We start from the raw sequence: 27,761 nt of genomic DNA on the forward strand, positions 1-27,761 counted from the left end.
ACACGCTGCTCTGCTTTCACCCACAGATACCATGGACCAAGTTGAAGACTCACCCGATCTCTTTGGTAAGTTGATGTGCCACTTTCAATCAATAAGTGAATGTCCAGGATATATGATACACTTTATTAGAAGGTTAAGAGCAGGAAATGGCAAACAAAATGTGTCAGTAAGCTTCCTAAAGCACTGCTGAAGCTTTCCTTTGACGCACTTGCACATATGACGTACGAGAGCCTTTAGTTTCCCGTCTTGAGCCCGTTTTATCTTCAGTATGCTGTCAATTGGCCTTCGTGTTGGTGCTGAACTTTTCCAAAAGCTCGTTTATGTCTGTTCCACTGGCTGCCAGTGTTTCTCTGACCTCCGCCTGAATGAGCAGGCCACAGGTGTCAGGTTGATAGACTCCCAGTCTCCAGGTAGCTTCAATTCCCAGAACACGGGCCAGTGAAAGCCAGCAACAAGAACACACAGTACACCTGCCTACACAAAACCTTTAGACACCTTCAGCTCTGAGCATTGTGAACTTTCTGGGCTCAAGGAAACATTTTTGTGTTTTCTAATGTGCATTTCCTCTTCGGGGTTCATTAGTTTTAGTGTTAATTTGAGCTTTTTCATATCATACTGTGTTTGGTATTTATCAGGGGCAAGATTTAACACATTCAGGTCTAGCATCAAAGTATGAAAAGATAAAATACACACCAGCGCTTCCTGACGATTGTTGGATTGGCAAATTTTAATACGTTGACAAAGACTATATAAAAGTAAGGCTGTTTGCTTATTTTGCATATTTTAGCTCATGCAGCCAGAGGATTGTTGAGCTCATGACATACTAAGGCACCCGTCCCTTCGCCAACTGGTTACCAAACCTTTATCGCAGAATCACTCAGCCTGTAATGCTGCTCCGAGTTTAACTAAACTGAAATAACCACCTAATGGCCTTCACTCAAAACATGCTCAAGTTTGTCAAATGTCTTTCTCAATGAATTTTTATTCTCATTAGATTGTGCAGTACAACCAATCAGTGATAAGACCTGACAGGACAACCAATATACTTCTGAACTGTGATCGATAATGAGTCAGATGAGCTACTATGTCTATGACATTCTAGTCTTTGACTTGCTTGTTCTTTCAGACTTTGGATAAAGTGGTGATGGAGATGAGTACCTGCGATGAGCCTCGTCCACCCAATGGCCCATCTCCCATTGCAACAGCATCAGGACAGAGGTGGGCTTTTCTTTCTGTTATACTCATTGGGATGAGTCGGATGAGCAGTGTAGGCAGCAATGAAGTGCTTTCAAACTTTTCAACAGTCCAGTTTTTGCTTGTTTTATTTTTGCCTTTTGAATGTGAATTAATGCAATATATATATATATATATATATATATATAGTGCTGACCAGTAATGGCAAAAAAAAATCAAAACTAATTAAAAACAGACATTTTTAAAACAGTTCTGTTGTGTCACCATACACCACTATAAATCAAATGACTCTGAGGGGCAGCTAAAACAGTGTCAGAGTACTAGCACTGAAACCGGAACCCTCCCACTCTAAAAAATATTAATTACTCAACCACTAGTATTAAAAAAGGGTCATTTTTATGAGTTAACAATGGGATGGGAGTTTATTTCTGATCATAAAGGTCACAAATCAAAGTTCAGAGATAAGACTAATATTTACTTTGCTTGTTATACAGCTATCAATAAAGCTTATCTTCAAAAATTAATGAATACAAAACATGGCGGTTATTTAGATAATGTGTGAGGCAGAGGTGTGGACTCGAGTCACATGACTTGGACTCGAGTCAGACTCGAGTCATTAATTTTATGACTTTAGACTTGACTTGAAAAAATGTTCTAAGACTTGTGACTTGACTTGGACTTTTACACCAATGACTTGGGACTTGAATTGGACTTGAACCGGTTTACTTGAAAAGACTTGATATTTTACCCCAAATATAAAATTTAACATGCATATTATATAGAGATTGAAAATGTGACGTCATTCACGGGTAGAACCGCAAAGGATTCTGGGAACTCGTGGCAAGAGGTACTAGCGCACGCAGGCTTTCAATTAAAATCAGTCACACAGCGATAAAAAGAAACACAAAAATGTCAAGAAGCCGTTGTATTATTAACTGCAATAGCCGGTCGCATGACAGCCACGGGAAGCCGACGGGTAAAGAGATCGGTTGTTATCGGATTACGTCGTTGAAGAGAAATTGTTCGAGCCATGTTTCCGAAGTGACAAAGACGCGACGGATGGCCTGGATTGCAGCCATTCAAAGATCAAATATAACGTCCCAGAACACTCCAGCTCACAGGTTAGTCTGCTCCAAGCATTTACACGAAGGTCAGTCTGCTGTTGTAGTTAACATAATTGGTGATATAGGTTACAAGCAAGTCTGGCGCTGAACAGAAATGGTCGCGCTATGCTCCTTTGTTTATTGTGCATAAATAGTGAATTGTCCTGACACAATATTGCGTTTCGCTTCTGTTATTATGGTACATTGACAAAAACACATACTTTTATTCACAGGATAAAACAGGTTTTTTGTATCACTAATTGCCCAGTACGATTACAGCATACAGTATTATTGTCACTGCTACATTTCTGTGATGGGTACCAGAAATGATTTCCACTACTAATTAATTACCGTTGAGCTCAAAGGTCCTATTAATAAACGGTTAAGGAATGTGTATTTATGACGACAATTTGTGAGACTGGTAAACTTATGATACGTACGATGGTCTTTCGTTCTACACGGTGCATTTCAAGGTCCTGCACCCATCCGTCGGTAAACTGTACCTGGGCTTGTTGCAGTGACCTGAAGTTACTAAACTTCATGAGTGTATGCACTCACTCCAAGAAGCGTATAATTATAAATATGCATATAAATATGCTACGATGAGATAGCTGACTTCATCTAACTAGCAAATGTTTTCAAGGCTACGTTGGTGATGCAGTTTTTTTTTTTTTTAAATGATATTTTAAAAAAAATACATAAATGATATTTTAAAAAAAATATCATTTATTTATGTATAATATTTTTGTCATGCGATTTTAAAGCCGGTCCTACAACCGCATCCAAGAATAACATGCAGCTTATCTCAGAACTGTCGGTGAAAATTATTCTTGGAGCTAGGTTTAATTGAGCTGCATTTTAAAGAGGTGCAATTTCACAATTTGTGTATATTTTCTAAGTTCACTATTTTGTCATGTGTTGAGAAAAACACAGATTAAAAAATTACATGGTCTAATATTTACATTTAGCATAACTGCAACATGCTTTTTTTCTTTTTTTTTTTTTAAAGACTGGAAAGGACTTGAAATTCAAAGTTTCAGACTTGTGACTTGACTCGGACTTTTACACCAGTGACTTGAGACTCGACTCTGACTTGCCTGACATTACTTGAGACTTGACTTGAGACTTGAGGATAAAGACTTGAGACTTACTTGAGACTTGCAAAACAATGACTTGGTCCCACCTCTGGTGTGAGGTTTTTGTTTGTTGAAAGACGCAGATGACTGACAGGCTACTAATGATCTGTTGCCCCCCCCTCTCTGTGCATCTTACAGTGAATATGGTTTTGCTGAGAAGGTGGTAGAGGGCATATCCTTATCAATCAACTCCATTATCATCCGGATCAGTGCCAAGGCCTTTAACGCGTCTTTTGAGCTCTCCCAGCTGCAGGTCTACAGCGTCAACACCAGCTGGAGCATCGGTGACCTACGCTTTACTCGCATTCAGGACCCCCAGAAAGGAGAGGTCGGTGTTTGTTAGTTTTAAACAAAATAAGGGTATTTTGACACACAACGTTCTCATTTACTGCCCTTTTTTCTTTCGCTCAGATTCTGACATTTAAAGAGATCAGCTGGCAGATGATCCGGATCGAGGCCGACGCTATCCAGAGCGCCGAGCACGAGATGTTGAGCGCCCCCATCCGCCTCATCACCAACCAGTCCAAGATCCGAGTCACTCTCAAGAGACGGGTTAGATACCACGCATGTGCCCTTTCAGATATTCATGCTATGACATTTGACGGAGCAGGCTTGAAACCCAGACTCTAGGCAACATCGGCTTGTCCACTGTGAACAATGACCCCTCTGTGTGGCCTCACAGGCTGCAGGGCCAATAGCAGTGCTTCATTAAACAGCTGGTGTTTATTTCAGCCAAAATGGCAACCAGTATGCAGTTTCTTCAACACAAAGGGGATTTTAGTGTGCTGAGCAAAAGTAATTGGCCTGCTGAGTTCCTATTGGACAAAGATACAGATGCTCCTTAAACTGCAAAAACCTGTATTCGGTTTGTTTGTTTTAAATCTGATAAATGTTCTTGTGAATTCGGTGTCATGTTACATTCCTGGAAACTCTTGGCGAACCTCCACCTGCATATTGCTTGTTTATAGCAACTCTTCTGTGTGATTCAGATCAAAGACTGTAACGTGGTGGCCTCCAAGCTGATTCTGATCTTGGATGACCTCCTGTGGGTGCTGACAGACTCTCAGCTCAAAGCTATGGTGCAGTATGCCAAGTCCCTCAGTGAGGCTATGGAGAAGTCTGCACAGCAGAGGAAAAGCATGGCCACAGAAGACCAGGTACCAGTCAGTGACTTTTTCCACGCATAGAGAACGCTTATCATATTTTCTTACCTTTTTTTCCCCTCTTTCTGTCACCCTCCCCATTTTTCCATTTTTCCCATTTCCTCCTCCTCTTCCTGTTCATGCTCTAATTGTGTGTGAATGAGCCATGGTGTAATATTTAGTCCTCATGCTTGTCAAAATCACGTCTGATGCCCTATTTGTGCCCACAGTATGTCTTTCACTGTTGCTTTTTAGCATCTTTCAGTCAGTGTCCTACTTTCCTGCTCTCTACACACACACAGAGACACAAAATGTACAGACAGCCATCGCCCACTCATATTCACACCTTCCTATATCTCAGCAGCTTTACTTTACAGTAATGAATCAGTTTCCTGTAAATTGGCCTTATATGCCACCTGGTGGAAACACCGAGTACTTCACCGCTCATCTTTTTTATTGGACTCATCAATCTTCATGAGTCACTCTTGTAGGAAATGAACTGAAAACCTCATCAGTGACAAGAATAGGATGATCTATCAGAGCGTTTATAACACGGGCAAAGCGTCAACACTTAAAACGTTCTGTGTTCTCCAGGTGTCATCGCCGCCCCCTTCAGCCCAACAGGTTCGCACCCAACAGGCGTCCTCAGCTGCTGACCAGAGTGCAACCATGGCCAAGCTGTTCAGCGCCTATGATGTGTGCGAGACATCGCACCATCTCCAGATCACACACCTAGACCTGCACATCTGCGATGATATCCATGCTAAGGACAAAGGTAACGCATGTGCAGCTTTACGTGTTTACTTTATTAAGCACACAAATGACAAGCATGATTGTTTTCAACTTGAGGTCTCTTGTTTTTTGCCTCTGGTGTATAGTCGTCAATAAAAGGATAACCGGTGGAGCCATGCAGCTTTCCTTTAGCTCCATTACTTTGGACTACTACCCTTTCCACAGAGCAGGTATGAATTCAGCTGTTGAGATCAGTAATCTGCCAAACAAAATAAACACTGTTTACTTTAAACAAACAGAATTTATTAATTGTATTTCAATCTTCATAGGTGACAGCTGCGCTCACTGGATGCACTACAGCGACGCCACTAAGACAAGAGAGAGCTGGGCACGGAGCCTCCTGGATGAATTCAGGACCAACGTGGAGATGTTAAAGAGCACAGTTCGAGACCAGCAAGGCCCGAGCCACACCCACAGTTCCCCAAAGCATGGTAAAAGCACACACGCTCACACACAGGTGTTAGGTGCATTTTTGTTGTACCCACAGCACATCACCCCTGTGGGTTTTCTGTCCTCCAGTGTCCCTTAGGGACGATGTGTATGGCTCTCTAGGAAGTCAGGAAGGAGCGGGAGGAGGAGCAGTAGGGCTTAGTGAGACACACTCCTCACTACTAGATTGGAGCCCACACGCACAGCCTCCAGCGCAGTGCTGCTGGTGCCTGGAGCCAGGTATCGCGGTGTGTTTGCGCACAGTTTGGTGCGGTGATACACACCTTTGTCTAGGCACAGAAGTTTCTCATTGGAGAACTGAGTTGTGACACTGTTTGCCGCCCTCTCTGCTGTTGTGTTTTTAGTCATTTCCTCTTGTTTTACCTACACATACCTTCTTCTTTTCCCTCCAGGTAAGATAAACACATCTTCCAGCGCTTCCTTCAGTCCTCCTCCGCCTCAGACTCCCAAGGCTCAGCTCATGTCCAGCTCAATTGTTCTCAGGGTGGCTGACTTCAGCATCTATCAGGTTCAGTAATGTTGCAGACTTTTTCTGCAGGAAATCACTGAGGCTGTATACATTTTCTCAACTACCTTTAATTCATTTTTCAGGTCTCAACAGCAGACCAGCGCCGCTCCAGCCCCAAGACCATGATCTCCTGTAATAAGAAGTCATTGTACCTTCCGTCAGAGATGCCGGCCATCCATGTAGAGTTCACAGAATACTATTTCCCTGATGGAAAAGACTACCCTAGTAAGACTTTTGTGCCTTGATACTCAGGATACATTTATTTTCTCACCTCACAAATAAATGAGTTGATCGTGCGCTGTGTAAATAACAATTTTTCTAAACCCGGGCTCTGCTTCATGGTAGGTTTTCTATCTCCCATCACACTTTCGAGTCCATTTAGTCCAATCGGTGAGCTGTGTGGTTAGTCATTGACTCCTGTGTGGCTGAGAGAACATTGATTTTTCTGAATTACACTCAGTGCTCTGGATGAGGGATCACCCAATTAATTCATTTATGGATTTCTCACAAGCTCTATTAGCACACATTATGAGAGCCACTAAAGGTTTTTTACTTTTCTGACTTCGAGTGTGCAGCCAAGAAAATAACATTTAGCAAATTAAGTACCATTCCTTCCTTCTTCTTTTTTAATGCGTATAGTGTCTTATTACTTTCTGCTACGTGTTTCTAAATATCATGTAACCTTTCCATCTTTTCCATCATGTTTCTGCTCCTCCAGTTCCGTGTCCAAACCTTTATGCTCAGCTCAATGCCCTTCAGCTGGTCCTGGATCCTCGCAGCCTGGTGTGGCTCAACCTCTTTGCCCTCGACCTGAGGCAGAGTCTGGAGCAGTTCATGGAGATCTACAAGCTCAATGACTCTCAAAAACCAGACGAGCATGTTGACATCAGGGTTGACGGCCTCATGCTGAAGGTAAGAAGGATTGCAGAGGGATAGGCCGTTTCCTGGTTTGAAGCTTGGACTGTATTTTCTCGGATTCATGCCTTTTTTAAAAAATTATTATTATTTCTCCACTAGCTCGTAATTCCCACTGATCAGGACTCTTCTTCGCCTGCTGACCTGCCTCGCTCCATCTCAATTCAGACTTCAGAAATGGCAGCCACTAACACCCGACACCCGGCCAACTGTACACGATCCCACCTTGAAGCCCTTCTGCAGGCCTTTGAAGAGGAACCCTTCTTCTGTTCATCTTTTTCCTCTTTCCCTCGCTCCTCATCCTCTTTACCAATCCTCCATCCCGTCTTCCAGCGCCACGCTCACGAACAGGACACCAAGTTGCACGACATTTATCGGGGCCTGGTGGTGCCCACGATGGGCACGGACGCCCTCAAGATGCCTGCAGCCACTGACTTTTGGGCGTTGCACTTTGCCCAGTTTTGGGTGGACTATGAAGGAACCCGCGGAGGTAAAGGGCGGCCCCAGCCCTTTGTGGACTCCTTCCCTCTAACTGTGTGGGCGTGTCAGCCAGCAAAGCTCGTCCAGCATCAGGAGAAGCTGAGGAGTGCTGCTGGACCAGGACTGTCCAGAAGCTCGTCAGCGGAGGCTGTCGCACGTTTACAGAGGAAGCGATTATTAAAGGAGTATTACAGCACTGATGCAACGACATCATCACCTCACAATAGCAATTCAGCACTGCCAGCCAGTAATGGTCTCCATAAACCCCTCTCACTAGACAGTCTGCCCTCCTCATCCTCCTCTTTGTCATCAGATAAAGATGCAGATGTGCATGTGTTGGTGCATGTGCAGAAGCATCTGAGCGCTCAGGTATTTTTTCATAAAGGCTTTTGTATCTAATTTGCTTTTTTTTTTATTCCATATCTTTTGGTTGGTTTGAAACCTAAATAGGAAGGAAAATCTACTTAATTGGTAATGGTAACAGTTCTGACCTGTTACCTTTACAGGGATAAAAAGAATAAACATCACAGATTGAAAAGAGACAGGAAAGTTAAGAAGTTAAACAATAAACCTTTGATAGTTAACAACCCCCTGAAAAAAGCTTCACAGCATTAACACATTTATACATCTTTAATAACGCCTTTATTCTGTGCGTGTGTTTAGGTAAGCCATCGGCAGTATGTGTTTCTGATGCAGCTTCAGCGCACCATCAAATCCCTGCAGCAGACACTACAGCAGGATATGGACAAGATGAGCTCCAAGAGAGACCGCAAGGATCCTTCCCACCATCCGGCAGATCGCCAGCCGTTCACCGTCTGCTTGGGCCTCCTGCTCAAAAGCGCAGAGGTGTCCCTGCTCCTGAAGCCCATTCCGCAGCCTGAGGGTTCAGGATCTCCTCCAGGCTCGGAGCTGTCGCCCTCAGAGAGCCGAGGAACTCTGGAGCCTGCGAGTGACGCGAGAGACGGGGGAGAGAAAGGCAATGAAGGATCTGGCTCAGAAGGTGGAAGAGCCAAGCAGTCTTGCACTGTAGACCAGCTGCTATGTAGCCATGGCTTAGAGGGAGGACCCATGCAGGTTCCTGCACCTCTCGTTCCCGCTTCCACTTCAACTACACATCCCGACTTGAACCACAAAACGTCAGTGGAGGAGAGGACTCCAGCTAAAAGGACTGGGCGGGGGAGTTCAGATGAAGGTGGCGAGGTGCTGATGGATGGGTTGTCTGGAGGTGATGATATGGGATCTAGGTTAGACTCCAAAAGCCAACCATGTGACCATCTGCCTGATCCACTCAGCAGCAAAGACTGGAGCGACAAAGACAAGGCTGCAAAGATGCCTCAGTCAATATCCAGGTATTCAGTTTGTCTCACGAATGCTATTAGTTTCCACAACAGAGTCATTACTAATACGTTAAGGCAGAACTGTGCTGCTTCAACATTTAGACTCCGCTGAGATAAGCCAGTAATTAGTTTTGTTTATACAGTTCAGTTTCACACATTTGCAGAAGAGGAATCGCTCTACCAGGAATCAGATGCTTGCAGTACAGGCTGTGTAAGTGCATTATTAAGTTAGTGCTGAACACCAAGAGAGAAACAAAAAAAATATTAAGGATTCAACAAAGCATAATTTTAATAAGGTTAGTCTGCTGATGATTTTGTTGATTAACAAGTTAATCTTTGTAGAATCTTTTCCAGTCGGGAAAGCATGTTAAAGAGGCCATTACAATGTCAACATCCTAACTAATGTTGTACAGATGCTTGTTTTATCCAACCAAGGTCTAAAGCCCAAATTTGCTACCATACAAGGACTAGAATCACACCCATAAAAAAACAAAAACAAACATATCCCCTGAAAGGCCGTCTCCTTGTGTCATCACTTTCATCACTCCTGCTGCGTTTGGATCACTCTCTGGTTGATCTGACTACTCGTTCATGTGCATTTGAGATTTGCCCTGGTTTTCATTTATTAAAAGTGACCCTACAACCTAAATGTAACTTTGCAGGGAGCCAAATGTTACGAACAGGGCTGAGGGGGGATTGTGTTGGTGTGGCTGCACCACAGCTCAGGACGTTCTCTCTCAGGCGTTAAGATGTTACAGCAGGACTCTTTATTAAGAAAAGGATGCCCCCGGTTGTGTTAGTCTTGAAGTGTTTCCTTCAATTTGGATACTCTGTTCTCTTCTGTGCTGAAGAGTGCGCTTGTAGCTGGAAACGGAGCTCTCGTCACCAGGGAGGAAACTGCGAAATTGCAAATATGCATTTGCAGATCAGATCATGGCTTCCATGGAGTAATCCAAATATAACTGAGAAACACAAAAATAGGCCCTTGAAAGTGACAACAGGCAACTTTAAATTGGGATATGTTTCTTTTTTATTTGTGGAGTTCGAAAAAGTTTTGATTCAATTTTATTTATACAACGCCCAAATAACAGCAGCAGTTGCCTCAAGGCGCTTTATATTGTGGGGTCGATTGTACAATAATACAACAGAGAAAACCCCAACAGTCATATGAACACCCTATGTGCAAGCACTTTGGTGACAGTGGGAGGGAAAAACTCCCTTTTAACAGGAAGAAACATTCAGCAGAACCAGGCTCAGGGATGGGCAGACATCTACACTGACCAGTTTGGGTAAGACGAGGAAGAGTAATCAAATGTGTAATTGAGGGGGGGGATAAACAAACTCAAACAATCTTAATGTTTGAAGCTGAAATCTTAATTTCCATATGATCTTTAAAGCTTGAAACATACCACTTAAACCACTTCCAGACTAGTTCAGCCTTCAATAAGTAGTCCAGAAATGTTCAGCTGATGACTTGATTTAGCTGACAGAAAATTAATTGACAGCAGGGTTGTTAGTTAATGAATTGATAAAGTTATTTATGTAGGAAAAAGGCTAAACAATCCCTTTTTTTTGCCCAACTATTTTAGTTGCATGTAAAAGGTTAAAGTGGTTCCGTAGGTGACCGTCATATGAAACTAGTTGTGCCTTTTATAAGAGAGAAAAGCAATGGAGTAAAATATGGGGAGCAGGAGTGTGTAGGCACAGGATAAGACAACTGTACTAAGTGCTGAGTACACCCTTAGCTGCAAACATAATGTCAAAAAAATCAAATATCTATTAGATTTTATAAGTAAACCAGCAAACATATTTTCTACTAGATGATTTGCACCCAGTTTAAATAGCGTTGCGGTGCTGAATCCAGAGAAGTGATCGTATGTCACAGTTGTCAGACTTTTGTTAAATGATCCAGACAGCTTTTTCAGAAAGACCTCTGTGCCTCGCTGTCATTGACCTAAATGAGTCTTTCTCTCACTAATTTCATGTCTATTCCTGAACACAAGAGCTGTGTGTCGAATTCCCACATGAGTGCTCGTCAGTCTGAATGTTCAGTCTTCTCACATCACCTGTCTCACTTTCTGAATGTTGGCCAGCCACAAGCTGCTGTCTTTTCTTACATGTGTTTTCTCATCTGCCGTCTGTCGACATTTGGATGTTCTGTGTTTTAACTCATTCATTTCCTTTTCTGCCTCTTGACCTTTGCTTTGACCCATGCGAGGTGTGCGTGTGTGTGTGTTTTCTCTCTATCAAGGAAAGGAAGTTTGTCTGTGGTATCTGATCTCCTCAGCTCCTCAAACTCCAGCAGATCCACCTCCCTTTATTCCATGTCCAACATGTAAGCCACTGGATCTGTGACTAGCTGTGCTAATGAGGGTGTACATGTACCCTGTGTGTGTGTCCTCCTGCTTGCAGTCTGTGGATGAGTACAAATGCAAATGTGTATATGTGCATCCTCTGTGGGCATGCATTTGCATGAGTGCATGTCTGTATGTGTTATTTTTCTCCCCTCTGTTTGCTGTCTATTTGTTAACCCTTCATGGTCGAGATGAAATGGGAAGCTCTTCCTTTGTGACAGTCCCCCCCCCCCCGCCTTGTGTTCTCAGTCTGTCGGGAGCAGCTTTTATTTTTTTGTCTGATCTGAATTTTTCTTGAGATTATTTCTGGCGCTCTGGTGAGGCTAGCACACTTGGTTCTTACGTGACCTTAAACAACACTACACAAAGGAATGAAGCGATATTTAATTCATGACTTGTCGAGTAGGCTCTGTCAGCTCAGAGAGAGCACTGTGGTGTCGGCTAGTGTCGGCATAACACAAACTCCTATCAGATGTGATGAAATAGTTTCACTGGACTCCTTTTTTATGTCACTGTTACTCAGTCTGTCATAAATTAGTCATAACTTAGAATTAATTGCATGCATGAAAATTGTACCTCAAGCAGAAACAGAGTGATCGGGGTGATTATGGTCACTACTGTCACACCTCCTCATGCGCCCGTGTATGTGTGTGTGTTGTAGTGGTCGTTTGATGCGGGATCGCTCCCAGTCCAGTTTCTCTGTGTCCTATAAAAATATGAAGAAGAGCCCCTCTCTGCAGTCCCTGGACAACATCTCCATAGATAGCTACCTGATGGAGGATGGAGACACTTACAGCCTGCTGGAAAGAGGTAAAAATATCGTGTAGTTGCACTAAGCGCCACCATTTTATCCTGACCTTTGGACTTCTTATGTGTTTCATGGAGTAGAGCATATCTCCGCAGGGATCAAGATTTAATGATTTGTGTAGGTGTAGTTGCAGCTTGCTGTTTGGCCTTAAGGTGGCAGCATTGTGCTGGTTGTGCATTGGTGAACTGGATTACATGAGAAAGGAAAAAGTTACACTAATGAATACAAAACATGATATACTATACTGGATCAACAAAATTTAGGCCAACAATGCAGAAGCTGCGTGTGGAAAAAATAACTACAGCCTTAAGGCTTCCACAGGGATTAAGAGGGTAAATAGTAGGCAGGTGCTGTTAATCAGATCCACTTGTAAAAGCTGAGGTTTTGGTAAACTGGGAAGGGTTTTGGGCATTTTTTTCAAACAGTCTGAAGTCCATCATCATACACTGAGTGACTATTTAGAAGTGGGAAACATTCAACACAGAGTGGATGATGTAACAAATTCACCAGAAGTTCAGACCCCTGCAATGCTCAGATAAACTGTAAAAGCCCAAGAACTGCACTTCAGACACTACAGGCCTGTCACAAGACAGGTTCATGTCTTAAAATTTCAAGTTCATGACAGCATAGCTAGAAAAAAAGACTGAACAAGTACGGCGCGTTTGGAAAGGTTGTCAGGACAAAGCCTCTTCTCTCTAAAAAGAACATGGCAGCACAGCTTACACAAACCACAAGACTTCTGCAACAGTGTCCTTTAGACAGATGAGACCAGAGTGGAGGTGTTTGGACATGATTCACAGCCCTATATTTGGAGAAAGCCTGACACAGCATATCAGCACAACTGCTGGGCGATGATTTGGGCATGTTTTGCAACCATAGGACATGGGCACCTTTTGCAGTCATTGAGTCCAGCTAAAGCTTGGCCCAAATTGGATCATGCTACAAGACGATGATTCCAGGCAAAGTAGCTAATTTACAACAGAATTGCTGCAAAAGAAAAGAATAAAGGTGCTGCAGTGGCCTCAACCTGATTGAGCTGCTGTGGTGGGACCTTAAGAGAGCTGTGCATTAATGAATGCCTGCAAACTTCAATGAACTAAAGTAGCAGTGTTGTTAAAAAGGAGTTGCCAAAATTCCTTCTTAAGGACTTTGAGACACTGATTAAGTTGGACAGAAAAAGGTGAGCTCAGTTATTGCTCTTGTAGGTGGTTCTGCAAACTATTGAATCACGACATGCACTTAGTTTATAACAGATCCTTTTTATTATGTGTTATGTAAAACGTTAGAGTTCATCAGAGGGTGTATGGTTCTCTTTATCATGATCATACATGTGTTTATTTGTCTGTGTGTGTCACATTTGTATTCCTTTATGTACTTTGCAGACGACGTGTCCATCTCAGGCTTCAAGGACGTCATCAGTGAACAAAGCACCGCAGAGAGCGCCATCGAGGCAGCGACTGGTCAGGAGCACGAGGGGGGAGAGTCCCCCGACTCTGCCAGCGCAGCATCACAGAGCATTGATGAGCCCACCAAAGATACAGTAAGAAACAGTGGTTTTGGGATGAACAATAAAAAGCCAGCATGCGCAGCTTATTCGATTTTTAAATATGTATTCCTCACCTCCAGGTGTCAGTGCTGGTGTTGAAGGTGCAGTCGGTGTGTGTGGGCATGGAGGCCATGGGCGAGAGCACAGCCGTGGCTCTGGAGGTGGGCCGGGTCACACCCAGCCAGCTGGGAAATGTCAGCCTCAGACAGTACCTCAGCAACCGCAGCCTGGGTAAGAAATGCAAGTCGGCTACGCGCATGTTTTAAAGTTTTGTCTGAGAATGAGCATGAGACAAACAGCTTTTCATGTGAGCTCTAATTATTTTTGAGTGTTTTTTTATTTAAATGTTACAAATGCCAAACTATCACATGAATATTGCCACATTGTCAATTGATAATTAGCAAAACCAGTGCTAATACGTAAAATTGTGTGCACCTGTGTTTGTTAATGGATTTAGACTCAATCCAGCTACAGCTTTTTTTTGTGGCTTTTTATCCTTTTTTTTTTTTTTTTTTTGAGGAGGTGGAGGGTGGAGTGTTTCAGAGAGTAAGAGGGATCATTAGGACAGGGAGAGGAAGGAACATGTGATAAAGGTCCTGGAAAAGACCATCAGGATACTGAGGCGACACCTGACATTAAAAAAAATGTTGTTCACATTTGAAATGATGGGGTGAACAGCAGCTTACATCAGGACATCCACGTTTCTCTCTCAGCAGATGCCAGTGAAAGCAGGAAGGTGATATATAGAGAGTGTTGGGGGAAAAAAGACGTTTGTTCTCAGTTACAGCAGTGATTTATTGATCATTTAAGGCTTTGAGTGCTTCTCAGATTTGAGAATGAATTGCCATCCTTGGTGGAGTTTCTGGGACAAAGCCAGACATTTCATGGCACATCCCTGTGTGATGATTGGTAGATGAATGCAGCCTGAGTCTGAATCCACTTATCTTCTCAAGTGCACACACACACAGACACACACTCGCACACTAACAGCCCACCACTACCAACCACCCCCTTCACCTTTTTTATTTACCCTCCATAACTCCCCACAGGTATGGTGTGTTCAGTACCAATACCTGCACAAAGCAGCCAAGGTAACTGCTGCGTGTTAATGCGCCATCTGTAGCCTAGCGTGCATGCTTGCATTCGTGCCTCTTTTTCCATCTGTGTACGTGTTTCTTTGTTTGTTTGTGTGTGTGTGTGTTACAGTTTGCAGGACTTGCTCAGTGGCATGCGCTGCAGATGCAGACGGCGTGTGTTGCAACGCATGAGGAGTGTGTGGTGCTCTTTTTTTTTTTTTTTTTTCTAGCAGCAGCAGCAGCACGGGGTGCTGATGTGGTATTGTGCGTGTGTGTGTGTGTGTGGCACTTAACAGAGGATAAATGTGACCGTAATGGAGTGAGTGGTCCCATTATTTGCAACATTAGGCCTGCAACCTTCAAATCTACGCACATTCGTGCCATATTTAGGGTAACAGCTACTTTTTGTGCTGACAGCTTTAACCCCAAATCCTCCCATCCTTCCTCTTTCACCCTCTCTCTCCATCCTCCCCTGTTTTTTTTTTCTTTTTCCCTCCTACTACCTCATCTCTCCACTGCAGCAGACTTTGCAGTTTCAGTCCAGTGATTCAGGCAATGAGAGAAATGCCAGCTTTACCCCTCGCCTCCTCTCACAAAAGCTATCCTACCTCCCCCCCTCTTCCTTCTTTGTTTCCCTCCACCTTCCTTTTCACTCTTCCCTCCAGGTCCTACTCCATCTTCCTACTAATCCTCTGTCATTCACCCCTCCCTTTCCTTCACCTTTCCTTTCCTTCATCTCTCTCCCTCTGTAGGCCATTTCCCCTCCCCTCCCTGTCTTATCACAGTCATTCAGTTCTTGGCTGCCGGCTTCCTCGCTCTCTCTCCTCACCCACTCCCATCTTCCCTCTCTTCGCCTCAACCCTGGCTGCTCAGGATTGAGAGAATATGCAATTTTATCTGAGGAAAAGCTGACAGAATTCGGTGTGTGTGTGTGTGTGTGTGTGTGTGTGTGTGTGTGTGTGTGTGTGTCTTTGAGTGTTTTTGCTAGGCGTGCAGTTGCCCTACAGTATTAACCTTCTCCTGACTGTCCTTTAGAGAGCGTTTGAAAGGGAAGCGACGCGCTTCTCGCTGTCATAATAAAAAGAGTGATTTCTTTAAGTGGCCATTTTCATGCCTTGCTAAGTGTTCCTATTGCGACTCTCTCACCTGTTCAAAAGCTTGTCTGTATTTGTGCGCTTGCCCAGTGAACGTCCCCCTTTTGTGTGCTGACGTTGACGACTCCTTGAGACTTTTCTCACTTCACGTCTTCTTTCTCTCTGTACTCATTTTTTTGTCTTCTTTACTTCTGTTTCTCAAAAAAAACCCAGCAAAAAAATAGGATTCTTACAGTCACATTTTGTAGTTCCTGTAGTCATATTCAAGTCTTTCAGGGGTGAAACTCTTTTTTTCATTAGTACACCAGCAAACCTTTTTCTTTTCAGCTCCTTGGAGCTTAGATGTGCTAGGTGTTTTATTCATATAATAAATAAAGTATTAAATGAAAACTTTTGCTTGTATTTTCCACCAAACCCTCAAGTCCCCAGGCTTTGGAAATAATTAAACATTACAGCTGGAAAGAGCCGATGGGACTGTAAAAGATCTCCTTCAGCCCAGCTTCTTAAATCCTTCCGGCTTCTTTTCTTTCGTTCTTTCTTTCTTTTTAACTTTCTGTTCAAGTCCGTCTCCCACTCGTCTTTCTGATGTTATTCTTCCTCTGTCTTTTCATTCATCCCACCTCTTACTTTGAGCTTGTGTAAACCTGATATTAAAATTCACCCTTTATTTAGAAGAAGTAACCGTGATGACCTCGAGATGTTTTTGACACATTTTAAGAAGTAAGGAACGTCCTTAAACTTCACCGTGACAACAATGTGAGCATATTAAACTTTATTAATGTCTTAAATGCCCTGCTCAATAGTGCCTAATAGTGTATAGTCCCACCTGGTGGGTGTTAGCAGTGGATCCTTTTCATGATGTAGTTTGCGGGGTGACACCTCTGTGGAAATCACCGATGCTCAGATTTGGTTGAAGATAATTCGAGGTTCAGTGCCCAAAGCTCTTTGTGACATTCTTTTAGTGGTTCCTGAGCAGTTTTTGGTAGTGTGACATGGTGTGCTTGGTCTGCTGCAGTGTTTTGATGGGTGGTAAGTGACATCCACGTGAATGGTAGCACCCAAAGAGTCTGATGCTTCTTGATTTTTCAGCCCCAGCATTCGGATGGCAGGATGAGAATTAGCTTAAACAGCAAGAAAGCATGGATCCATCCTGCCTTGTATCAACAGCTGCGGGTAGAGTAATTGTTTGGGATAATAGTGGGTTTTTCTGGTGCACTTTGGACCCCATAGTATCAACCGAGCATCATTTAAACACCACAGCCTTCCTGAGTATTGTTGCCGACTATGTCTGCCCATATTGTACCGACTGTTTGATGACTGCTTGCAGCAGGATAACATGCAATGTCACAAAACTCATTTTAAACTGGTTTCTTGAGCATGAAAATGAGTGTCCTTTACTCAGATATCTCCTACTTCCATCCACTGGATAAATCTGCAGCAGCTGTTTGATGCTGTCATGTCAGTATGAACCAAAATCTCAGAGGAATGTTTCCTGCACCTCGTTGAATCTGTGCCATGAAGAGTTAAGTTGTTTCTGAAGCCAAAAGCGGATCAAACCAAGTACTAGCAAGGTGTACCTAATAAAGTGACTCTACACTGATGTTGAGAAAAGGGAATGAAAAAGGAAAAAAAGAGAGATTTTGGCACCATCTTTTTTTCTCTGACATAAATTTGAGACCAGTGTTCATAGTAGGTTCAAAAACATCTCGAGATAAAAGTTTGCAGTCAGCTAATATCAGCTGATGGTTTGACCTGATTACACAGAGAGATTAAAACGGTCCAAATCTTGAATTAGACAAGAAGTGAAATGTTCTTCTTGTCAGATTCCTGGGCACTTTCAAAAGACACACCAGCCTTATTTCATGTTGGGTGGATTTTAATGTCGGGTGTGTTTAAGCTGACTTGTCTTATCTCCAAGCTTCACAAATGTAGCGTTGATGTTAACAGCTTATATGTCTTCCTTCCCAGCTGGCGGCGAGACCAGCTCTGCATCCATCCAGGGCCTTCACGGTCCGGCGGTCCGGGCTCGGCTGGAAAGCGGGCCCTGGGCCGCCGCCCACTCCCCGTTGGCTGAACGTAACGGCTTCCTCCAGCTGCAGCTTCACGATTACACGGCGAGCTTCATGATGTCCTCGCTCCGCAACCTTTCCCTTTTCCTGGAGGACGACTCGGCCTCCCAGGTGCTGCCCATGGAGATCAGCATCAGGGACACACACATTGATTTAAAGGTGAAAAGACTTATTTCAGTTTTGTACTTTGCAAAGTTTGTGTTTTACCCCGAGGTTACTGTTGCAGAACACCAACAGAACTGTTTCAGTGGGAAATTTGTCTCATTGCTTCAAATCCAGTTTTATTAATGGAGCCCATAACTCACTGCCTCAGACTAAAGCACTCTCTTGTTATCAAGTTAAATATTTTGAACAGTGGCCTAATTGGCATTTGGATTTGAACTAAAGGTTTAATGACACAGAAAGAAAAGGCCTTTCTACTCTCTGTTTGGTTCTTTCATGGTCAAGCAGCTTTGCTGTGAAACTGATTTGAGAAAATGGATTTGGACTAAACGTCTCCCTCATTCTGTCTCTGGTACACTCAGTCCCAACAACATGTGCTGTCTCCTGCAGGATGATGACCCTCGTGATAATCCCAACTCGGAGCCCTCGCCGGTCATGCTGCACATCGACAGCCTCATCGTACACAGAAGAGACGACGGGTCTTTCTCTATAGGAGGTGACAAACGTGCACGCATTTTCATCTGCCAGATATTTCCACCTCCACTCCAGCGCTGATTCACTGCAGTTATATAAGATGACCTATTAAGTGGCTTTTTAAAGTCCACGCTCGCTGCATCCACACATCCGAACTCCCTCCTCTTCTCCCTCTCTCTTTTTCCTCGCAGTGGATAGAGCAGGAGAGGCCAAACCCAAGCAAGCGGCCTCAGTGATTGACAGCTCTCTGAGTCCAGTCCCTGAGACTGTGGGCGGCATCTGTGGTGTTTCAAAGGCGACGCAGACTCAGGCTCCGCCTACAAGCCCCCCTCCATCTGACAAGGAGAAGGTGAGAAATACGGCAAAACACAGTGGAAAGAGAGCATAGAGGCAAAAATAAACAAACACCACATGTTACAAACAGTGTTGATGTTCATGTTTTTGTTCTTCTTCTTTGTCATTTTCTCCTACAAACAGCTCCAAATGAGAATGTTGTTTCTTTCTGATCATTCTGGAGGCTGAAGCATGGTGTGCCAGGTTTTGCTTTGGTAAAGCTATTCCAGTTCTGTGTTTGGCTTCAGCTTGTTTCACAGTGGGAGTGATATTTAGAAACTTAGGAAAAGCATTGCATTTTCAGCCAGATCTACAATCTACTCGATGCTTATTCATTGCCACCAAAATAGCTAAATTACCTTTTAAACTTTATCCCACGGCGAGGGTCTGTTTGGAATTACAATACTGTTTAAAGTCTTGAGCCTCTCTGCATTTATTTTTGCTGGAAAAATGGAAATTAGGTGCAGCAATTTATTGACCACCTTTATTCTTCAGCACAGCCTGAACTCTCTTAAGCAAACTTTCTTGTAATTTCTTTAAGTAGTCTTCACAAATAGTTCTCCAGGCTTCTTGAAGGACATTCAAAGTTCTTGCTTGGATATTAGCTGCCTTTTGTTTTGTTCTTTGTCAAAATGATCCCATGTTGCGTCAGTAATGGTAAGGTCCAGGCTCTGAGGAGGCCGGTCTGAACCCACTGCCAATCAGGTGCTTTCCAGATACAGATATTGGATGGTGAGACCATTTCTGATGAAGCGTCAGTGAACAGTAGATGGATCAGCTGAAGGGTCAGATGCATCTCTCAGGTCCTGTTTCAGGTTTTGACTGGATATTTTCCTATTTCTTAAGGAGATGATGACTTTCATATATAGATAGCTTTTTTTTTTTCTTCCCCTTTTGTCCTCCACTTTTTCAAGTTCCTCCAATTTTTTTAAAGACACACTGCACACTGTGCTGAGATACACTGAGCTTTTAGCTAATAGCTCTCTGGGGATCACCCTGTAGGTGCAAAGCTACTGTTGATGAACAAATTGTGTTTTTGAAACTGGATGTTAGTAACAAAGAGTCTAAATGGTCTCTGTCCATTTCTTCTATTGATTAAGACTGCTTTGAAATATTACCACAAAATCTGTCTCTTTGCAAGCACAATAAAAAGAAATGAGAAATGACTCAAGAATTTTACATCATACTGTAGGCAGCTAAGACCTATTGTCTCATCTGGCTTTTTGGTCACGGCTAAAAGACAGAAGTCATTATGTGCAAAAGCCACACTATAGTTCAGTGGAATCAGACACGAAAAGCCCCTGAAACTGTTCACTGTAGCCGTTGCTTGTTCTTCTTCCTCTTTGTGGTAAAACTTGCTGCAGTCGTTATGTTTTCTGTTCAGCCCAACTTTCCAAAGAAGCAGTATTTCTCTTAAGTTTTCGTATAAGCAGCGATCCCTGGGAGGGTATAATAAGCCTACCGATGAGACACCTGAATGACTTCATACCTGTAGGGAAACTGAGACTGGAATGGTTGGAGCTGGCTGATTAACAGCAACTGAACTGCTGAGAATGTCAGCGGTCAATGAAGGATGAAATGTTCCATATTCTGTATGTGGGGCAGATTGTGATGTTTATTTATTTCTTCTTTCAGATGCTGATCGAAGAGAATGAGTGTTTAAAGGTGGAGCTTTCCCGGGCAAAGATGGCGCTGGCTGAGGCTCAGATGGAGAAGGACTCGCTGCTTCACCGACTGAAGAACCTCAAAGTCAGCACCAGCTAGACCGCCACTCTCGAAGACCCTACAAGTCTCGCAAAATGAGAAGGAAAAGAACATGATTTTTTTTTTTTAAACTACAATGGGGGCTCCCTTTTCACGAGCCACCGCGTGACTTCAGACTTATACAAATAAAACAATCCCGAGTCTTTGACGACTCTGAGAAAACGCATTTTTACACACTCGTCATCTGTTTTGTTTTCCACTTTTAATTGCGGACAATTCACACGTTTGCAGCGCTAAGAAGGATAAAATGCGCACCTTTGTGTGTTTGTGTGAGACAGCAAGAGGATGAGATTTCTAACTTTGGTCGTGCCTACAGAAAACCATTCCCAGAAACCTGCTTCTGTTGTTCAAGTTTCAATTAAAAAAAGCATCCCAGCTTTTCGTCAGTGAGCTTCACTCAGACCTGTAGGCATGGGGAAACGCTGAATGTCGTATCTTCAGAGGAATGTCTTACTTTGCACTGCGCTGAAATTCGATTTGTAATCCAGCGCTTTCATATTCAGAGGGGAGCGACGAATCATGTTCCTGCTCGTCCTCGCAGCGTGTACAGTGTATATTGTGCAAGAATGGGAACACATAACTATTTTCTACAGAACTTTGAATGATTTTGCAGTGATTCAGTTGAATGAGTGTATGTCTCAGTCAGAACAAGCATTTCTTTACAAGTAAAGTGTGAATTTCCATGGCTTTGACACCAGTCTGTTCCTCCCCGCCCGCACCCATTCCCATTTATTTTATTTTTTTTAATTATGTGTAAATAGCTCCTTAACATGTGCTGCACTTTTAAAACTGAGGCAATGTAAATACAACAATCAGAACTGTGAGAGAAAAGTTGAGCCGACGAGTAGAGACAGTGGAAATAAACATCCACTCTGAGAAAAGAGGAAAATTAGGGCACCGTAGAGCTGCCTGATTACTTAAGTGTGTGTGTGTGTGTGTTTATGTGAATTTTCTAATCTGCCATCTAATGTAATTTTATTTTATTTTATTTTCCGTGGACGCACAAAGACTATCTGTTCATGTGCCCATGCCTCACGCTTGTGCGGCTACTTTAGGGGGAGTGACTTTTCTAACAGCACATGCTTTGGCACAGCACAAAAGGATAGTTTTTGGTGTCTGTGGATTCGGAACATTAAATCGGTCTGAAGGTGCATTTATTCATTTCAGGATGTTTTTTTTTTTCTTTTTAATTTAAAACAATGTTTTGATTTGTTTGGTTTCCTGAAACACAGCTAGTTGCCTCCACGAATGAGCGATTCAGACTTGAAATTAGATTTTTAACAGAGCTGTCTTCTTAAAGAGGAATGTTTTACTTTACGTCTGCTTTATTTTGGCCCATTTTTCCTAGACTTAGTTTTTTTTTTCCCCCCCCCCACCAAAAAAAAAACTATCTTAAAAAAAGAAAAAAGAAAAAATACACACGTAATAATAAGTTGTATTTTTGTCTGTCAAAGCTGCTGAAATACTCACAATAATAAAAGGTATCCGACTGAAAAGGTTTCACTTTTTCTAAGTGTCGGGTGTGAAGTTCTTTGCAGACATCTTTCTCGGCTCATTATGAGACTTCCCGTGCCTACGTCTAAAGCTCATTACTTAAAAATGTGAAACACAAACTGCCATGAACAAACAAAACACACTGACGTTGTTCTTCGGTCTGTGAGCATTTGTTTTGGAAAAAGACAAAAACGCTGAGCTATGTTTTAAAATGTTTTTATAATGGTGAATATGTTGATCTAAAATATTAAGATCAACATATTCACCATTACCTCATTGCTTATTAGTTGCCTATTCATTCTTTATTAAACTCACTATCAATCCCATATTAATTGCTTACTCGATTTGGCCATTAAATAAGAGTTTTCCTTCATAGAATACAATGTTACCATGCTTTGCTCCGTCTGGGCCTTTTAAGGTGGAGGAACTGTGAGAGTAGATATTTCCTTTAATAGCGCTTAAAAAAAAAAACGCAGCCTATTTTTATGCAACTAAACTACAAGCATTAAGAGCTCCAATTTCAGTCTCTATGACTGTTTCTGGCTCGATGGTGAAGTTTCTATTTAGTTAATGGCCCAGAGGGTGTGCATAGAACATGATTATGCTTAGTAGGGCATTATAATTGTATGACAACTATGTAATAAACAAATAGAAAATGAGCGCCATAGCACAAAGTTTTACCAAACGTTAACTCCGACTCTTTAACACTGCATTAACCTAGCACTGTTACAGTATGATAGTTTGAATCCAGCAGGGGCAGAAAGATGTTTATATGTACGTGTCTTTGTCTTATCCCTTGTCAAATAGTTGTCGTCTTCAGCTTCAGACTATTGAGGCTCCCTCTTTAGCTACCAAACTTTAAAAGCTGGACTTTAATCACTGTTGGCTAATAAGAGAAAAACCACATTGGCTGATTTAATACTGGAGCTTTATAGTTTCTTTGCTTTCCTGTGAAAACCTAAGAAACTGTCTTTCTAAAATGGGCAGTTTCTCCTGGTCTTTTAGTGCTTCAGCGATTTCTGCTATTTCTACACTTTATCTCAGCCTATACAGGAGCACTACATATTTCATTTTTTTGTATGTGAAAATGTGTTGTTTTTGAAGCACAGCCGTATAGCTCATACATCTACAATTTACACAGCAGCATTGTTGGCCTCCTAAAAATCACCAAGACACCGGTGACCCTTCAAGGGTCAAAGTTAGGTTAACGACTGCCCCTTTTTGATTGATTCTCACACAAATTGAAAAGGCTTTTAACAAAATGTATGTGACTTGATTTGAGAGGTAAATTTATGTAGGTGCTAAAAAAATTTGGCTGGATGAATACAACAGGCACGCTGGTGTCAAACGTATCTAACACATGTTTTGAAAAATAACAAATTAAAAACACATAAAAATTCATTCTGACAGCACAACCGCAACATAACTTACTTTTGAAACTTCTATTTGAAAGCTAGATTAATGAACACTTTTAAAACTGCTCATTCATTTGTGTGTGTGTGTGTGTGTGTAAGAAATACTGCTAAATATTGAAGCTTGGAGGGTGAAGCTCTTTAAATAAGAGTGCAGCCACTTTGTTGGCTCAAACGTGCTGCACTGAAGCGCTGCAGCAGACCGTTTGGTCTTTGTGAACATAAATGGTCATGACATTTTATGGCTGGAGAAGTGCAGTGAGTCATAGAAGGACATTAAGTGTTCAAGTGTGTGTGTCTAAGAGACAGAAAAGTTCTGCTCTCCTCTGCTGTTTACATACTGCAGCTTAATGTGTCTGTGATGACAGCTACGTCACAGTGCAGACCCATTTATGTAAGCAAAGTTTACACGTTCACTTATATACTGCGTGCGTGCGTGCGTGTGTGTGTGTGTGTGTGGAGCAGAGTGCAAGGATTGCCAGCTCCATGTGCGGCAGGATTGTGGGAAATAGGATGAACGAGAGAGGCATCAGGTTGAGTCTCGGCTGAGTGCGAAGTGCAAAATCTGTGTCCAACACCCAGTGTGGCTGCAGCTGCCTCTTCACTGTTTCACTGTTTCATCCTCTGGTTTTAGTTCAGCGTTGGAGCGATCCTGTGATATTTTATACAATGATAGTGGGCAGGTTTAATAAAAAAACTGAATTATTATAGAAGCATTATAGTATTGCAGAAGAAATGGGTTTTGTTTGGTCTTTTTTAAGAGGAGCATTTCAATTTCAGCTTGTGCCACGCAGTCTATTGTTTTCAGTCATACTAGTGGCACCTCTTATGAGGAAGGAAATGACAGTCTGCTGGTAGGTTCACTACTTTGAACAAGATTAATATAGACTCTTCGGCCACTTAGGTACATCAGCTAATTACAGAAAACTGAGGTTGTATTTCATACAGGCTCGCTAAAAGCAGACAATAATAGACTGAAAAACATTCTAAGATCAGAAAGCTAAAGTATTGCCATCGTGTCTTGAATCAACGGTTCAGACTGGTGGTAATTTAATGGTGTGAGGGATACTTTCTCAGCACACTGTGGGCTCCTTAGTACCAACTGTGCATCATTTAAACACCAAAACATCCCTGAGTATCTCTTTATGATCAGTGTACCCATCTTCTGAAGGCTGCTTCCAACAGGATGGCACCATGCATGTCACAAAGCTCAGATCATCTCAAACTGGTTTCTTAAACATAATGAGTTCACTGTGCTCAAATGGCCTTGACAATCACCAGCTCTGTCCAACAGAGCATCTCTGGAAATTCACATCATGCATGTGCAGCAGACAAGTCTGCATCAACTATGGGATCCTATTGTGTTAGTACGGACCAAAATCTCTGAGGAGTGTCTCCAGCAGAGATGGGCAGTAACGCGTTACTGTAATCTGATTACTTTTTTCAAGTAACGAGTAAAGTAAGGGATTACTATTGCAAAATCAGTAATTAGATTACCGTTACTTTCCCGTAGGAACGCTGCGTTACTGCGTTACTAAAACCGTGATTTTTTTTGCGAGAATGTCTCATGACAGTGACGTAAGCAAGTGCGACGTTGGTGACAGCAGCTGTGTGCAGATCAACAATGGATAATATATCGAGTGCGGGAGAGAGTATGAGCGTGCAGCGTTTAAAGTGTGGAAGTACTGACCTTACTTTGAGTTTGATTCCATAAAAAGTGACAAAAACATTAGCGTCCATCGTGCGTAGGAAGAAAACTTCTTTTTACAGCGAAAAAACCCCCTAAACTTCCGAGCAAGCACCGAGTAGCTACGACGTGATGGGAAACTCACAGAGACACTCGCGCGGATTCTTCAACTGACCGCAGCACACCTGCACCAGGGTAACCCTCCGCCTACCCTGCTCCTGCTTTACAGGTGAAAATAGAGCAAAAGGACCGCTGAGTCTTTGACTTTATTTATTTTCTGCTGTGTTTTACTTGCATCTGTTTGAAAGAGTGAGTGAAAACACAAAAAATATTTTATTTTATGTGCTGGAATGTGTAGAAAATAGGTTTAAATGTTAAACTAATTTATTCAAGTCAGAGAATGTTGCATATAATTAAATGTTTTGCTTGATGCATAAAGTTAAAAGATTAAAACTGATAAAACAAGTTAAAAAAAGACTTTTCCATTTGATTACATTTTGTATGATGGATTATGTAGAAAAAGTAGAATTGGGCTGAAAGATCTATCACTTTATCACCTCTTCAGGTTGTAAATCGTGTTTTTAAAAAGTAACTAAGTAACTAAGTAACTAAGTAATTAATTACTTTTGAAAATAAGTAATCAGTAAAGTAACGGGATTACTTTTTTGGGGGAGTAATCAGTAATTAGTTACTGATTACTTTTTTCAAGTAACTTGACCAACACTGGTCTCCAGCAACTTGTTGGGTGGGTGTACCACAAACAATTAAGGCAGCTACAAAGATAAAAAGGGACCCAATCCAATAAGGTGTACCTAATGAAGTGACCAGTGAGAATATCTCATGAAGTAGCACCTGTATTTTCATGAGTTTTTGTTTTGTTTTTTGTAAAAAGCAATTTATGTATGCATTTGGCACCTCAGGGCCACCATACATTTCCACCAGCCTAAGCTTCTACATGTTCACAAAGTAAACAACATGTGATCATGATGACATGTGTTTTTAAATGATTATTTCACATCTGCAGACCTACACATTACTGGGATATGTATGTCACATAAATACTGTATAATCAATAATAGTAGTAACCTGTGCAAGCAGAGGCTTGATCCAGCTCTCTCACTGAGCAGCATCATGTAATCACTAACATGTGGGTGCAAGGATGACAGTAATATCATAAGTCTGTGCGAACAAAGAGCTTGTTTTCCCCCATCGCTGCCGAAATCTGCTATTGCTGACCTGATTTCAGATCAACAGGTGACACTGCAGCTGCAGGTGGAGTGCTTATTAAAGGCAACATTTGCTTCTAAATTCCAATTTAGCAGGTCCAAGCTTGCACCGACCTGCAGAGTGGGGGCGCAGTGGAGAGGGTGGAGGGAGTCTCAGTTTCCCAGGCTGTCACATCAGCAAACATAAGAGAAAAAAACGACAAATCCCTCCTCTGCATTCACACAAACTCTGCTCTAGCATGACTGCGGGATATTTTAGGAGCTCACCTGCTTCTAAATCTATTCAGCAGTGACGAGAATACACTGTCCGCACAGAGGAGGAGAGCGCATGTGCAAGTGTGCCAGAATAAGTTTGAGGTGTGAGAGCGGCAGCGGCTGCTACTGCCGGTGGCTGCTGCGAGTGTGAACCTAACAAAGGCATAGCCTCCCGTTGGTGCTGTAGCATCGTCATCCACGCCCAGACTGTACAGTAAGTCTGCCAGTCAGGTAACCCGTGGTAACAGAGGAAGCACAGCAGGAGTGCTTTCAAAATAAAGGCTTAGCATCGCATAAGTGATAAGGGACAAAATCTAATTAGATTCTCTTCAGTACAGGAATAGCATAATGATTTTAGCTTATTTTATCTCCAGAGTGTTTATTAGTAAGCACCAGAAGCAAAAAGGATTTGAAAGAAGGCTTCTAATTAACAGCCGATTACCCCAGGGGGACCCAGTACTCCAGGGGGCCATTAAAAAAGTACTAATTTAGCAGTACATGTGTTTGGGAATAAGTGCAGCAGAAGTAAACATGGCTCAGAAATAATAGTGATTATTTGTATAAATGATTAGCCCCAAATGAGTTCTGCTGCTTTGTTTAGGGTGTATAATCATATTGTGCTTTGCTTATATTGAAAGCTAAATAGCAATTTGCTCTCCTAAATACTGTCATAAAGTATCTACCGGGCCTCAAAATAGATCTAAACAAGTCGGTATTTATTCAACCTACCTAACCCGAAATTCTGTCTCCATAATGTAGCTATTGTACCCCATAACAGCAGTTAATCTTCTCGATTTGGAGAAGTTTTTTTGCTGGCTTCCAGCTTTATCTGGATCCAAAACCACTCAAGTGTGAGATGTAGAAGGATTTAGGATGAGAATAAAAAAAGTTGTTTTATTTTGTAAGCAGGAAAAGGAAGCCCAGTGTTTGACGACAGGTGAGTTGACGTT

At 42.4% G+C, this 27,761-nt stretch overlaps 1 protein-coding gene across 3 annotated transcripts in view; it reads left to right on the forward strand.

Annotated features, from left to right (window-relative positions):
* Window positions 1-22,245, forward strand: part of bltp3b (bridge-like lipid transfer protein family member 3B) — a 34,254-nt gene extending 12,009 nt beyond the window's left edge. Inside the window, exons 3-24 of one of the 3 annotated variants that reach the window (XM_082510122.1) lie at window positions 27-65; window positions 1,127-1,218; window positions 3,572-3,761; window positions 3,845-3,985; window positions 4,423-4,590; window positions 5,170-5,350; window positions 5,454-5,537; window positions 5,637-5,798; window positions 6,210-6,325; window positions 6,409-6,550; window positions 7,044-7,237; window positions 7,343-8,089; window positions 8,384-9,069; window positions 11,309-11,392; window positions 12,073-12,221; window positions 13,602-13,759; window positions 13,846-13,996; window positions 14,815-14,856; window positions 17,904-18,163; window positions 18,557-18,662; window positions 18,832-18,989; window positions 20,609-22,245. In XM_082510122.1, coding sequence (XP_082366248.1) covers window positions 27-65; window positions 1,127-1,218; window positions 3,572-3,761; window positions 3,845-3,985; window positions 4,423-4,590; window positions 5,170-5,350; window positions 5,454-5,537; window positions 5,637-5,798; window positions 6,210-6,325; window positions 6,409-6,550; window positions 7,044-7,237; window positions 7,343-8,089; window positions 8,384-9,069; window positions 11,309-11,392; window positions 12,073-12,221; window positions 13,602-13,759; window positions 13,846-13,996; window positions 14,815-14,856; window positions 17,904-18,163; window positions 18,557-18,662; window positions 18,832-18,989; window positions 20,609-20,737 — 4,179 coding nt within the window. In that variant the 3' untranslated portion in view covers window positions 20,738-22,245. The remainder of the gene's footprint in view (window positions 1-26; window positions 66-1,126; window positions 1,219-3,571; window positions 3,762-3,844; window positions 3,986-4,422; window positions 4,591-5,169; window positions 5,351-5,453; window positions 5,538-5,636; window positions 5,799-6,209; window positions 6,326-6,408; window positions 6,551-7,043; window positions 7,238-7,342; window positions 8,090-8,383; window positions 9,070-11,308; window positions 11,393-12,072; window positions 12,222-13,601; window positions 13,760-13,845; window positions 13,997-14,814; window positions 14,857-17,903; window positions 18,164-18,556; window positions 18,663-18,831; window positions 18,990-20,608) is intronic. The other 2 variants (XM_082510120.1, XM_082510121.1) reach the window with 2 other exon arrangements.
* Window positions 22,246-27,761: the final 5,516 nt, after the last annotated feature.

The sequence above is a fragment of the Aulonocara stuartgranti genome (assembly GCF_965226115.1).
Source record: "Aulonocara stuartgranti genome assembly, chromosome: 17".
Lineage (NCBI taxonomy): Eukaryota > Metazoa > Chordata > Actinopteri > Cichliformes > Cichlidae > Aulonocara > Aulonocara stuartgranti.